Source organism: Gavialis gangeticus, unplaced genomic scaffold (genome assembly GCF_001723915.1).
Source record: "Gavialis gangeticus isolate Ggan-Ray unplaced genomic scaffold, GavGan_comp1, whole genome shotgun sequence".
In the NCBI taxonomy this organism is placed as follows: Eukaryota; Metazoa; Chordata; order Crocodylia; family Gavialidae; genus Gavialis; species Gavialis gangeticus.
In genome coordinates, this window is record NW_017729033.1 from 1,126,882 (window position 1) to 1,141,106 (window position 14,225).

General features: G+C 45.7%; 1 protein-coding gene across 4 annotated transcripts in view; it reads right to left on the bottom strand.

Annotated features, from left to right (window-relative positions):
- The window catches only part of EXOC6B (exocyst complex component 6B), a 430,229-nt gene that overhangs the window by 13,633 nt on the left and 402,371 nt on the right, over positions 1-14,225 (bottom strand). For all 4 annotated transcript variants that reach the window (XM_019526166.1, XM_019526165.1, XM_019526164.1 and 1 more), the window contains one exon: positions 464-576. In XM_019526166.1, coding sequence (XP_019381711.1) covers positions 464-576 — 113 coding nt within the window. The remainder of the gene's footprint in view (positions 1-463; positions 577-14,225) is intronic.

Here is a 14,225-nt window from a genome sequence, read left to right on the forward strand (position 1 = left end):
CTCTCCCATAACCAAACTCGGCATTGCAAGCGTGCAGTTCTCTTTCTAATAGAGCCACCGCAGTCCATAAACACATCATTGAAAAGAAAAGCCATGAAAGCCTGCCAGGTGTCAATTTACAGCTATTTTTGGTGCCCCTATTAGACACGTGTATGCGGCGGAAGTTACTTATACTTAGCTTCAAGGACACTCTGCCTAGAAGCAAGCAGAACGAGTGTTTTATGTAGCTTCAATGAAATGTGGCACGTAAAATGCAATTCCTGTTATAGTGGTAGGTACCCCAGTGCCAAAAAAGATGAAACCTTTGAACGGAGACATATATGTCAGCAAGCAATTTTTCTCCCTCTGAGACTGCAAAGACTAGGTAATGCAAACAATGAAATGCATCGCTGGGAACATGCTTGCTTGTTAAAGCAAGTAGAGGACCTGAAACCATTAAAAGAAAATCTGGATCTGCACTTACTTTTCCAAGAGGGTCAGGGCTGTTGTTGGGTTCACACGAAGATACTTGCAGGTAGGTTGCCCATAGTCAGCCAGGTATGTCGACCAGTCCCAGTGGAGGAACAGATCCAAAAGCTGCAACACAAAAACCCACAAGTGATGAATATGCTGGCATAGGCTATATAAAAAGCAAAACAGATGGTGCACCTGAATGTTAGCAACGCATCACGGCAGAGCAATCCCTTGGAAAAGACGGTCAAAACGCCTTACACTCATCAGTTAGCTTGCATCCCTATCAAGCTGGGTAATCAAAGGGGAAACGAAGGCACAGACTGGTTAACTGACTTGCTCCAAGTCTGACGCTGGCACTCAGGAGCAGGATGCAGATGCCCTGGTGCATTCACCACAAGATGCCCTTATGCTGCTGTTCAAAGTAGCACTGTGTTTCTCCCATCTTCAGCTAAGCCACCTGCTACTTCACTCACACTGCACCAAAGACGACACTTGCTGCGGACCACTTCATGTGTTCAAAGAGCTTTACAAAGCTTCAGACCCTGGTAAGAGGGGCACTCGGGTTTGAATTTGCATTGGAACACCAAACCCGTTTACCGGGCAAGGCTGGATGCACGCATGTTTTCCAGCAGTCCTGTTTCATGTTGCAACCTCCCCTCAGTCCCATAAGCAGTTCTAGCTGCAGGCCGCAGCCCTGGAGCTCTGGACAAAAGGTGGGAATGGCAATCATCTCTGAACCACCTCACCCACCCACTGCACCATGCACCCCCGCTGTACACAGTCACTCGCTGTGCTACGAGCACTCTCCAAACTGCTGGTACCAGGGCTGAGAGCACCAACAAAGGCCTTGCTACTATGGATTTGCATGGGGTATAACCAACCTGAAACATGAACTTCTTCTCACCTGGACTCAGAGGAGCATGTTCAAAACCTCCCAGCACTGCAAGATCAAGCAACTAATGGAAAACACCTGGGTTTTTTCCCCTGCTCTCCCAGCTTGGACACTTATGCTGCATTGTTCAAACATCTGACATTTTTGGTTATCCACTTGGGAGACAGTGCTGTGTCTTTCCTGGACACAAATCTGACAGTGTGCTGTAGTCCATACTTGATGACACCATAGTTTATCCAGGACGAGTATTAAGGTTGCGGCCTGCAATCAGACTCTTCCCTCAGACACGAGCATCTTTAAACTCCACCCCCCCCCTTGTTCTGCATTTGGATTCTGTGCTGTCCTTTTAAACCTGTCGATCTCAGATAAAGTGGATGCGTTATTTAAATAGAGCTGCTAGCACAGGGGTGGCCAACCTTGGGCATGTGCACTGCAAGTGGCACGGGCAGCCTCTGTGCATGGCATACAGCAGACCATGGAGACGGCAGGCCAGGCAGCACCGAGGCAGAGAGGGCAGGGAGCAGAAAACTGAGCAGGGAGCATGGGGCAGGAAGAAGAAAGCAACGCAGGAGATTAGGCAGGGCAGGGGCACCGGAAAAGGACGTGGGGCTAAGGTGCAGCATGCCTGCCAAAGAGGTTGGCCCTACAGTGCTAGTAGATTTTATATCACAACTACAGCAAGATAGCAATAACGAGAGAACACCCAACAGGCTAATCCGCATCACGTATCAGCAAGCTGCAAAAGCAAACCTGCCGAAAAAAACTGCACCAAAAACTTGTTTCCTTCATATAAATCAGGTAAAAGATGAGAGGAAAAAAAAAATCATGTTCAACCTAGAAGCTGCATGTCAATGATCTCGTTATAGTGGACAGTTTTTACTGTACCTTGGGACGCTTTACATAGGTCAGAAAACTTTTATTAAATAAAAAGTTGCCTAAAGGATGGGACTATCTATCAGAGTCCCATCCCAACTGTTGCAGATAGGGGGAAAATGACTTAAGTGTTTTTAAGATCAACTAGTATCTCTTCCCTTCCCTTGCCTTGCTTCTCAGGAGAGCCAATTATTTTAGAAGTGGTGGGTTTCAATCTTTTTCGTACTGGGACCCCCGTTTTTTTAAGGAAATTCCACCCCATACAAGAGATTACCTACCCCCCACCCAACCTGCATGAAACTTTTACCTGTATGGAAATAATAGCACGGTGATTATGACTCCCTGTTCAAGAGCCACCATCTTCAAGAAAGGCATTACTGTTCTCCAAGTCCTGCAAAAGTTCAGGTGCTTGCCAACTATGAATATTAGGGATGCCCTGCCCCCCCCACCGCCACCTCTTCTACCTTCGCTCCCCAGGTCTCAGCACCCTCGCAGTCACGGCAGAGCCTATGAGAAGAACAGCACGGCTATTTTGTCTAGTGCTTAATGTCCAGAGGTAAAAATTGGGACCATAGAGAGCCCTTTGTGCCAGCATCTCCATGGTTTTCTTCCAGGCTCTAGTCCTGTTTAACAACACAGCCCACCCCACAAAGAAGGGATTTGCCCCCCTGAGGACCTCAAGGTACAAAACAAAAGTGTGCAACAAGATTCTGTTTGACGATGTAGGTCACAGCAAAGAAAACAGGCTACAGGGAACAATCCCGCATGGGCGGGGGGGACGGATTAAACTGGGACCTAAGAGGGCTTTTCCATCTCTCAATTCTATCGGGCATTGTACAGCAGGTCAGCCCCGGCCCATTGTGTTAACTGCAAAATGAAGTTCAACATCATCTGTAGGAGTTTTTCCAAAGAGATGCATTCAAAAGGCCTTAAAGAAACAGATGCTTAAATACGATCCCACATTCTCTTTTCATGGGTTAACCACAAAACAGGGCTCACGGCCTCCTCATTGGGTCGGTCGATCCTGCCAGGAAATTTTACAGATATTCTGCACTGCAGATAAAGCAGAACACAGTAAATCCTATGAGGAGCTCTTGTTCCTTTTTGACCAGGAAATCTCTTGCTATTTGAAAGAGGTTGCAGGAAAAAAACCCAAAACAAACAAAAACTTTTAAATTATTTTCACATATACTTTTAAAGGGAGGGTAGTTGCACCTTATTAGACCCACCGAATTGGTGATGCATGAGCTTTCACGGGCACATCTCACTTTGTCATCTGTGCTCAAGAAAACTTACATATACATCTCTGATTCAATTAATCTAGAAGGTGCAACTCGACCCTGGCTTTTGCCTGACTTCCCATTAACACAACCATCTCCATATGTACTTTTAAATTATTTCAGACTACTTTAAGTGCCATCTGGCTACGGACTGAGGAAACCGGAAGTTAATCGCAAATTAATCAGAAGTAGAAGGGAGTTCTTCTGCAGAGCACAGCAGCCGTAACGCCTGCTGCTGTCCTTTATCTCTGAAGGAAACGGGCTTAAAGTTGCAATGGTTTTGTAGCACCAGAGCACCTGGGAGAACGGCTGCATCATGCAGCTACCTATCGACTGCATGTTTTCATAACCGCCCGTCTCAACGAGCGTGGTGCTTTGGTCTGGGAGCAAGGGGCTGTTCACACTGCCACCACGTACTGCTTCCTGCCCACTTCCTAGGCCTGTCTGGTCCCAGAAACAAAGCAATGTAGAAGCCTTAGAGAAGCTGTGGGCACGTGTGAATAAGCACACCTGAAACAGAGCTCGAGTGGTGGCGGGCCCGTGCCAGGAGCTGCTTGAAGGCCAAGCCGCTACTTTCTGATCAAGGTTTGGTGCAAAAGGACCAGGAAGAGGCAAGTGGGGCGAGCTCCACAGCTACATTCCCAGCCTTGGTGCAGAGAGAATTGATAACCCCTTTGGGGTGACATCTGGTTTCCTACAGATCGCTAGGCCAGGCTGTGACAATCTCAACATTTAAATAAAGGCCTACAGCAGAGAAGACACAAAAGGCCTGACCCAGGCTTTTAAAGAGACTTGACTGCAGAGGCAGAGCCACAAGGGGAGACCGTTCTGCAGAGCTCTTCCAAATGACATCTGTAGAGCATGCAGCTGCTACCTAAAGGGGCATGAACAGAGACCAGGACACAACACGAGGACAGAGAGACTGTGGATTGGGGTATAAACCAGATTGGTGGGGTATACAGCAGATTAAAGACCACTGAAATCACCCCAAAAAGACTCACCTAATCTGGCCCAGGGGGCATAAGACAGGGCTGGAGCAAGTGCCCACAGGCATTCGAATTGAGGAGGGGACGTTTTGTTTCCAATGGACATACGAGCAGGCAGTGGAGCTGTGCGAGGCAGAGGTGATGTACACAGACACAGAAGTATCTGGCACAACCTGGCTTTGAAAGGGCTTGTGCCTGGCTAGATCTCCAGAAAGGAGAGCATCAATAGGTCCTGTGGGTTTTTAAATAGCATGTCGGTGATGAGAACCACTTCTCTGGTCAGGAGAAACGTGGTGGCAAAAGGAGGTGAACTTCATTTTAAGCACAGTCAAGTCTCCAAGCCACAGTTGGATGCACGGGACCCTTCTGTAGGAAAACACATATTTAGTCTAAAAAAAAAAAAAAGTCTCTTTTTTTTTTGAAGGCTGGACTTCTACCACGTTAAGGGCATAAGAGCTGCTTCTGCAGTGATCAGCCCTCTCACAAAGGAAGATCTTCCTCGCTAGGCTTTCCCATGACCAGGACCTGGCTGCGAGCTAGCTGAGTAGGACAGGACCCTGACAAGACAGAGGCGAGGAAGGCTGAGAGGTCATTGCGGATAGCTCCCATCGTGGTGTTGGTTAAAAGTGCACAAGCCAAGACTGCTCTTCGCACTTCAGTGTGGCGAGATGGCAGACTCTCCCTTCGGGTGCCGTGTATCGCCTCCATCATCCATTCTGTGGCAATACTTCTGTGCTGCAAGACTGAAGATCGCTCTTGGATTTCACAAAAAGGGCCAGCAGCTGACCTAATGGCATGTGACAAGACATGTAGCCTGCACTGGTTGCTGCTTCACCTCTGGGTTCAATTCAAGGGCCCAGGGTCAAATAGACCCCTCTCCCAGTGCCTCGAATTGCATCCGAGACATTTGAGCTAACAATTGTCAGAGGCAAACAGGGGGCATTGCCAGTATAAGGCCTTCCCTGGGTTCAAAAGACAACTTGAAACAAACCTGTCTGCTTATGCCGGTGTCTCCCCGATTGGGTGGACTGGGGTTTTTTAAAAGTCAAATCCACGGTGTGATATAGGAATCCACAACAGCGTGCACCCTTTAGAGAGCAGGGTCAGCACATTTTGGAAGAATCAAAACAGACAAAAGCCATTCTTTGTGCAGTCAAACACCACTGCGAGGTCCAGACCTTCTGCCAGCGCTCGGAGATCGCGGTTCCCAAGAGCCCAAACGTGACAGTGATGGATAGCCTGTGTATTTTACGACTGTTTACCCACATCAATCTTGCCAGATAGGCAGGCCGGCGGATATGTGGGTTGGCCAAGCCTGCACCTTTGGACTCTGGCTTCCTCATATCATGCAGCCTGCAGGTATGTGCGGTGTTTGCTCAGTTGCCCGGCCTTGCAGTAAGGTGGACTGCAGGACCATTTCGTGCTCCTCCTAGGGTAGGAGGGAGAGAGGCCTTGAAACAGGAAGACTGACAGCGAAGGGCAAGCTGTCTTGAGACGATTTATCTGTCACATAAATGTGGTTTTATTGGCTTTACTGTTTAAACTTTTCCCCTCTGCTGCTAAATCTGAAAGTTAAAAAAAAAAAAGGATTGTGCGCCGGCATTCATGCTGCACAGCTCCGCGAAGAGTTCAGTCTGTGCCTTCTGGGGGAGATTCCAAAATAAAATATGCAAATACCATTAATTCCTTAAACTAAAGGAGTCTACTTCTCAAGTCTATAAATCACACTCGACAGCACACACACGGGGAGGTGGGGGGAAGGGAAAATGAGCATTACAACGATGCTGTTAAAAGTGCACGAAACTCCGAGTGCTGCCTATGTCTCTGGGCTACATGCAAGATGATCGGTGAATGCAAACTTGCAGCTCACAATGGTCCGCACGCACGTAGAAGCACACGCTCTCTCTGGGGAGAGTTGCTCCAAATGGGTCTGTTTGCTTATTTTTAAGGAGACGTGGGGAGATATAGAGGTTTAAGTCCTAGAAAGTTAAGACCAGAGGCAACACAGCTGCAGTAGGAACCTCCTCATCCTGCCTCACTAGTAACTCTGATGTACAGAGATTCAAACCTCCATCATGCCTCTGAGAGCAAGGGGTCAGGTCGATACCGAAGCTAACTCATATCCCACCTCTGCTATGAAAGAATTTAAATGGAAAGGATAAAATAGGAGGCAAAGAAACATGAAGGGTGACTAATTTCTTAGCAGGACATGAACTGTCTTAATCGGATACTCTCTTGGAGATACCAGGTTTTGAGGCCCACATCTTAAGAGTACTGAGGTTCATCCCTTGTCCAGAAATAGATTTGTCATACGATCTTTCAGAAAGGTGCAGCTTCTGGGCCTTAGTTTCCCATCTGTACAACAAGGATACACCTCCTCCTTTTATTTGTCTTGCATGCTTAGGATCAGAGCTCTTCTTTTTTGTCTGTATGACACCTATCACAATAGGGCACCGATCTCACCTGGGATGAAGAGGCGCTACCATGCTACCAAGCAGTGGTTTTCAAATTGGGGTATGCGGCACTTTGCCAAGGTGCCTACATTTTAATAATGGTGGCGTAGCTTCCGATCAATCAACGTGCAGTAACAACATTGCCGTGTATTGATATCAACAGACATACAGAAAACGTCAGTGAACGCATAGGGGATAGGAACAGCAATGTTTTGTGGGTAACAGGGTACACAGCCAAAAAAGTTTGAAAACAGTCTCAAGTTGCAGCAGGGGAAGTTAAGGTTAGATATTAGGAAGATTTTTATCACTAGGAGGGTGGTGAAGCACTGGAACAGGCTCCCCAGAGAGGTGATGCAGTCTCCATCCTTGGAGGTTTTTAAGACCCAGCTCGACAAAGCCTTGGCTGGGATGATCTAGTTGGGGCTGGTCCTGCTTGGAGCAGGGAGTTGCACTAGATGTGACCTCCTGAGGTCCCTTCCAGCCCTAATTTTCTGATTCTATGAAAACCCCTACTATACAGTAATAGCTTTAGTTGCTAGGAATAAAATATACCATATTTGCTCAAATATAAGATGACTTTGAATATCAAGATGATGCCCCATCATTAGATTCTAAATTTTCCAGGCATAGAATCATAGGTTTGCTATGAATTCATCCCCCATATAGCATATAGTATCCATAGAATTAGTTCATCCAGAATTGATGCATTTTACCTGTTTTGAAACTGCTTCAAGTTTTAGCACAGATACCCCCATAAGCACAGTTTTAAGCAACGCTTTTGTACTGACTTACATACAGTATGAACTATGCACGATATTAGTCCAAAGGCTTACAATTTACCATATAGTTCATTGGGCTGGGCCCCAGCAGAGTCGAGAGCATTTTAAGCCATGGTGACCCCACAGTTCATTATGCATGTACCCCAGATACCCTCCACCAAAAAGGATCCGCATGCACCAAAACCATGTGAAATCAGTAGGTTTCTGCACAAGCCCTAGTAATGTTCGATAGCCTTGGAAGATCTAGGACCCGAAACTCCAAGCAGCATGTGGGCATGGGATCCTCACATGGATTCAATTCCTGCAAGATGTGGCTATGAACCACTGAAAACAGAAGCTGTTGAGTTTCATGTAGCAACTACTAATACGACCAAGTCCACTCAAGAAGATTTCAGGGCTGGATAGAAATAAGATTAACCGTGCTTCCTAAAAATGGTCTAAAGGACTAATTGACTTTGATTTGTTCCAAAGTCAAGAGGTAGAGATGCGGGGAAGGCTATGACTGAAGGGAAAGGGCACAAGTTGAAAACAACAGAGTGATATAGCAGACAAATATGGGCTGTGTTCAGTGTGACCACCCCCCCCCCCAGTCACAGATCTGCTGCCAATTTAAATTGCATCTAGAAGCCTTCTTCCAGAGAAGGTTATTTTGATTACGAAACTGCCCAGACCAATCTGTCAGGACAGTGTACAATATTTAAAACCACACTACCCAGAAAGAAGCTGGCCGTCACGGACAAAGAGACGCAGCCATACTGGAATGAGAAAAAAAATAAGCAAAACAGGGTGGAGGGTTATTGCTGGGGTAGAAAAGGGAGGTCCACAGGTTCTAGGATGAAACCCAGTCTCTACAGAAAGGCCGCACTTCACCTACCAAGAGTGGTAGGTATGTGCAAGGAAGGTGTTTCAAGAGACTTTTTCCCCCCGCCAGACCAAGAGACATGTTTAAGATAAATCTGGCAGCTGGATATATATTATATATTATTATATTCACTGGTATTTATATATTTTCAGCCAGTGCATTTCTGGAACCCAGCTTACTCCAACTCCCTCTCCCCTGAATCCAGTCCCACAAGACTTTGGGGAAATATTTTTTTGTTCAACTGGAGCCTGACCACCACCAACCATGGCAAAGTTAACATGGATTCAGAGCAGAAAATGCTACTGACCTTCTCTTGCCTCTCACTGAAGAAGCCTAGCGTGCTTTATGAACAAGTCCAAAATCTTAGCGCTCTAGCTGGATGACAGGGAAGTTGTCATAAACCCATTTTACTGATGGGGAAAATGAAGGAGCAGCTAGGTGAAAAGCCAGGTACTGTTTGCATTAAGTAAAAGGCAAAAGTTCACCAAATCCAAAGTGAGCAGGCACACAGCCTAAGTGAGCTGCCCAAAGGGAGCCCTTGCCACTGGATTCCTTTCTTTGCCCAGCAGACCTCCCTCTTCCGCTGTTAAGAGGACACCTTTATATAGCCCGTCTGCCCATGTGGGTCCTGAAGGAGCCAAAATAAACAGTCGTCTGTATTTGCGTTTCCCCTGGCATCCCCCCTCCACCCCTTCCTCTTTCTTGTAGGCTCTCGGAGCTCTTTACTCAGCCAAAACAGCAGCAGACATATCTGCATTTGTAACATGCCCATCACTGGAGCACAGCAGTGCCAAGGCTCAGTGGCTGCCACATGGATTTTCAGTTGCTAAATAGTAGGGAGGAAAAACATACTCCTGAAGATCAAATCTTACTTTATTTCAAAGAATCATACAAAATGAGGGCTGGAAGGGATCTCAGGGGGTCACATCTAGTCCAACCCCCTGCTCCAAGCAGGACCAGCCTCAACTACATCATCCAGGCCAAGTGTTTGTCTAGCCGAGTCTTAAACACCTCCAAGGATGGAGACTGCACCACCTCTCTGGGCAACCTCTTCTACGGTTTTGCTATCCTCCTAGTCAGAAAGTTCTTCTTAATATATAACCTTAACTTCCCTTTGCTGTGACTGGGGAATTCCAATTCCATACAATTAACCTGAAGCCCTTAACTCAGTACAAACACACATGCTTAATATGCTATTTCTTTTCAGAGCAAGCAGCAAGATCACTGGACTGCTTGAAAAGAAAATCATTTGCCAACAGGGATGCAAAATATAACTGCATCCACCAACCACAGGGAAGTGAGAAACAGATAATAAAGGTGGAAACAAAACTTCCCCTTTGAAAAGGTCCAAATTAGAGCATTCTAGTTTCTATACTCCTACCGCCCCTCCAGTCATTTGCCTCTAGGCACATGTACCGCAGGAGATACGTATGGCCTTAAGCTCTATTAGGAGTTTGTTGACTTCCCATGGTGCTCAGGAATTACAAACTGTACTATGCCAAAGACAGACAGACAGTCATGCTCATGAGCATTATTCCTTTAACTGCGATTAAAAAAAAAGCAAACACACACCATCAGGGAAAAACACACACACACACACACACAATGAAAAGGTAAAGAAGAACATAGACCATTAACTAGCAAATCTTTTAACCTGTTTAAACAAATTTAAGCGCAATTATCCTGGATTTCTTACATTAAGTGGAGCTAAAGGAATTATAGTTAACGCACTGCATCTTCAAGCGGGAGACAGTCAGGCGTCTGGGAGAGCTCGGCCGGGATCTAGGTGGTGCCAATAATGGCTGTTTGCAATCCTTCTCCAGAAGGGGGTTTTCTGGGGTCCGATTCAGCGCCCAAAACAATAAGGTAAAAAAGGGGCAGCTGTGCCAAAGGAGTCTGTCAGGCAGCAGTTTCTTGAACATTATCAGTGTCTTCTACTTACCCTGAATGCCAGGGCTCAGATCAGCACGCAAAAAGCCCCATTATTTTATTGTATTTTAGTATATTTTTATTTTTTTTTATTATTGTTGTTATTATTATTTTGTTTCTTTTAGCTGCAAGCAACACTCATACATTGGCTCTTGAATCATAAACTTTAAACCGGGTCACTCGGCCAGCCCCCTGCCTCTTAGCTTTTTTGCAGGGAAGAAGCTAGTAAGACATCAGAAGTCTTCTCTACACCGAAGGAATCTGTGCATCTAGGTTCAAATAAGACTGCTTTAAAAAGCTACAGCATCTCTACTCCCACACACACTCGCCATTCTGGGAACCCATAAATCGCACCTTCTTTTGCCCCAAGAGAATCCATCAAGCATCTTTACTCCTTGCTGGTAGCAGACGCCATACACAGATGCTTGCTTGCTGCCTTCTATGCACCAGTACTGATTTTTGTCTTACCCCTCCTGAAAGTCGTTCCTAAATGTGGCTCTGTCCACACTGAGCTCCACCCTTGCTACTACCAGTAAAGCTCCCTGATGAGAGCAGTGCAAATAAAGCATGCTCATTTTTACCCATATCATCTAACCCTCCACAGAGCTGGGTCCAAATGGAGTCACAGAACATCCCCGTAAGACAGCCTCGTCTACACTATTAACACCCCTTCTGCACACCAAGGATGGATGCAAGAAATGCAGTGGCATCAGTGCCAAATAATGGTTTGCCCCTCTCTCTGCTTCCTGCTACGTCCAACTTTGCTTCAGCAGCATTTATTGCTAGCAGTAGGTAATTTCGGTAGTGCAAAAAAGCCCCAAGAGACTCCAAGATGAGCGCCTATAGACTAATAAATGCAAAAATTTTGTTAAAAAACACAAAAACAGGGTTCCACGATCATATCAGGAGAGAAAGAAACACTCCTTTACTGAAGGACTGGCTGTGTGCGCATTTGCACAATATTATGACCAAGATTAAAAGGAAAAAAAAAAGAATCTGACAACCCTTGTTCATTCACTTGCTTGTGACATGGTCCCAAAGAAGCCAGGAAGAGTTTAGTCACTGATTTCAAATGAAGCCAAGGCCTCACCTACAGTACCAGCCTTTTGTATTTTTATTCACCTTTATGACCACAGTCACTTTGCAAAAGTCCTTTGCCATAAGAAAGTGCTACTATCCCCATCCAACAGAAGGGGAATCAAGGTACGGAGACTGAGGGCTTATGTATACCGCAGTGGCAGCATGACCCAGTTGGGACACTCTTGATTGCACCCTACACAAGCATGGGAGTGAGGGGGTGAAATTTCACACTCACACTTGTGTAAGGTGCCATCAAGAGTGTCCCTCTGGGACATGCCTCGGAGACTGTGCTCAACAGCGACTGCTGCAGGCAAACCTGGAGCTCCTCAGCAGCAAGTTTCCACACCTAGAGGCATATTATCATTTTGGGGAGTGGATGGGGTGGCTGCTGCAACACTACAGATGTGTCCTACGTAACCTGCTCAAGGAAGCCACGAAACTACCCGTGTTTCCTCGGGTTCACCCTACTGCTCTGCCTGGGGAACATTTAGGCAAAGGACACAGTGTTCTTCTTCCTGAATTTTAACTGGAAAATTGGACCTATTCTAGAAAGTCTGGATGTTACTTTTATAGTCCTTTTTTTTTTCCATCTTCTTTGCTGTTCTTCAAGGTGACACAATTCTTGGAAACAGCAAAAGCAAAAAAAAAAATGCTGGACGGTTTATGCAGAAAGGACCGGATTGAATGGAGCAAGGTCTGTGACTGACCACACCCAAAGCCCAGATTGGATTATTTTTGGACTCCTATTATAGCCTGTTTATAGGCTTTTGTATTCGTTAAAACTGGGCTTCCGGTGGGAAGGACTCCAAAAAGCTTTTTTCATTTGCAGTTTTTGTGTACAAAAGGGCTTTATATTCTTCCATCTGTGAAGGTTGATAATTTATTAGGAAGACTCTCTCTAGATTTCCATTTACTTTGAAGTTATAGTGAAATTACACTGCAAGATTCCCTTTTCCCCAGAGATGTATATAAAGAAGCTTGTTAAAATTTTACAGCTATGCTGTACGTGTATCTGACTCACTGTATTTCTGATTGTAAACTATTTCAGCGTTCTCTGAAGAAAGAACATTTTTGGTTAATATTCATTATGGAGCACTGGATTCTTTAAAAAAAAGTCTGCAAAAATTTAGTCTGTATGACTAAACTGGCAGCAAGCACTACAACTATTGCCTGGAATTCAAGGAGTTTGATGCAGAGCCGTGCAAGATGCAAGGGTGGGGCTGGATTAACTTGTCACGTCCCAGTGGCAGTCTTGTAGGCATTTGGAAATCCCCATAGGGCTTGATACGTTGCCAATTTAAGTCAATGATGAAGCTCCCAATTACTTTAATGGTGAAAGATCTTAAAATGTCATAGAAAATGAGGGCTGGAAGGGAGCTCAGGGGGTCAAATCTAGTCCAACCCCCTGCTCAAAGCAGGACCAGCCCCAACTACATCACCCCAGCCAAGGCTTGGTCTACCTGGGTCTTCAACACCTCCAAGGATGGAGACTGCACCGCCTCTCTGGGTAACCTGTCCCAGTGCTTTACCACCCTCCCAGTGAGAATTTTTTTCCTAAGGCCCAACTTCAACTGCCCTTGCTGCAACTTGAGACCATTGCTCCTTCTTCCATTATCTGCTGATTGGGGCCCTCGGTCACTAAGTCACTGGACTCGATCCAAAGGGAAAGCTAAACTGAATTCTAGGGAAACTCCAGGGCTCCAGAACCTTTACACAGCATCTGCAAGAGGAGGGTGAAAACCCTGAGGATGTTTTTAAATGAACACCTTAATGAAAACTGTAATCTCAAAGCTTGCAAACAATCTGGTTTGGTACAGTGACAACTGATCGGATGAGGAACAGGGGGTTACCAAGAATGACCTACACACTGCACAACTTCTTAGCCACCTTGCATACTCTGAAGTAGCTATTCCCCAAATTATTTATAGATTCATAAGCTCAGAAGAGCTCGGAAGAGTCATCGCAGTTCTGCACATGGAAGATAAGTAGATGCAATATAGGCCAACAAAGATGTGTTGTGTTTTCCAAGTAAAGAAGAGGATAACGTTTCCACCCGAGACCCTAAAGATGACAGATTTGGGGATGGAAAGAGAAATCAGAAAAACCATCTTTGGAAGAATGCTATTTAATAATACTTTACATAACTTAGTACTGACTGAGAAACATTAAGTGACTGGCAAACATTTAATTAGGTTTCCTGTAAGGTATTCTTATGCCTCGCTTATTCCTGAACTGACTTCACAGGAGAAGGTAAGTGAGGAACTGGGAAGACCCTCAGCACTTTAACCCACATGGGACTCCAGGTGCTCTGCATTTTCCCCCAACCAGAGGTGGGGGAATGGATTAAGCCACAGTGCAGATTAAGGTTCAAATGTGCTCCAAAAAAAAGAAGTTGTAAAAGGCAGGATTTGAAGAAAGGGGCAAGAATATCATGGGGAACATCTTCAAGAGGGGTTTTTTTTGTGTTTTGTTTTTTTGCTTCCTTCTCATTCTTTCCATATTTTCCCCAGGCTTTAGGAGCTAGGGAGTTCTCAAAGTCTGTCTCTGGCTTTGGCAAACCAGCACCTGCAGCTGTCAGCTGACAGACAGCAGCTGAGTTCTCCATCTCAGCCACCTTTCCAGGCCTTTTTCTATGGAA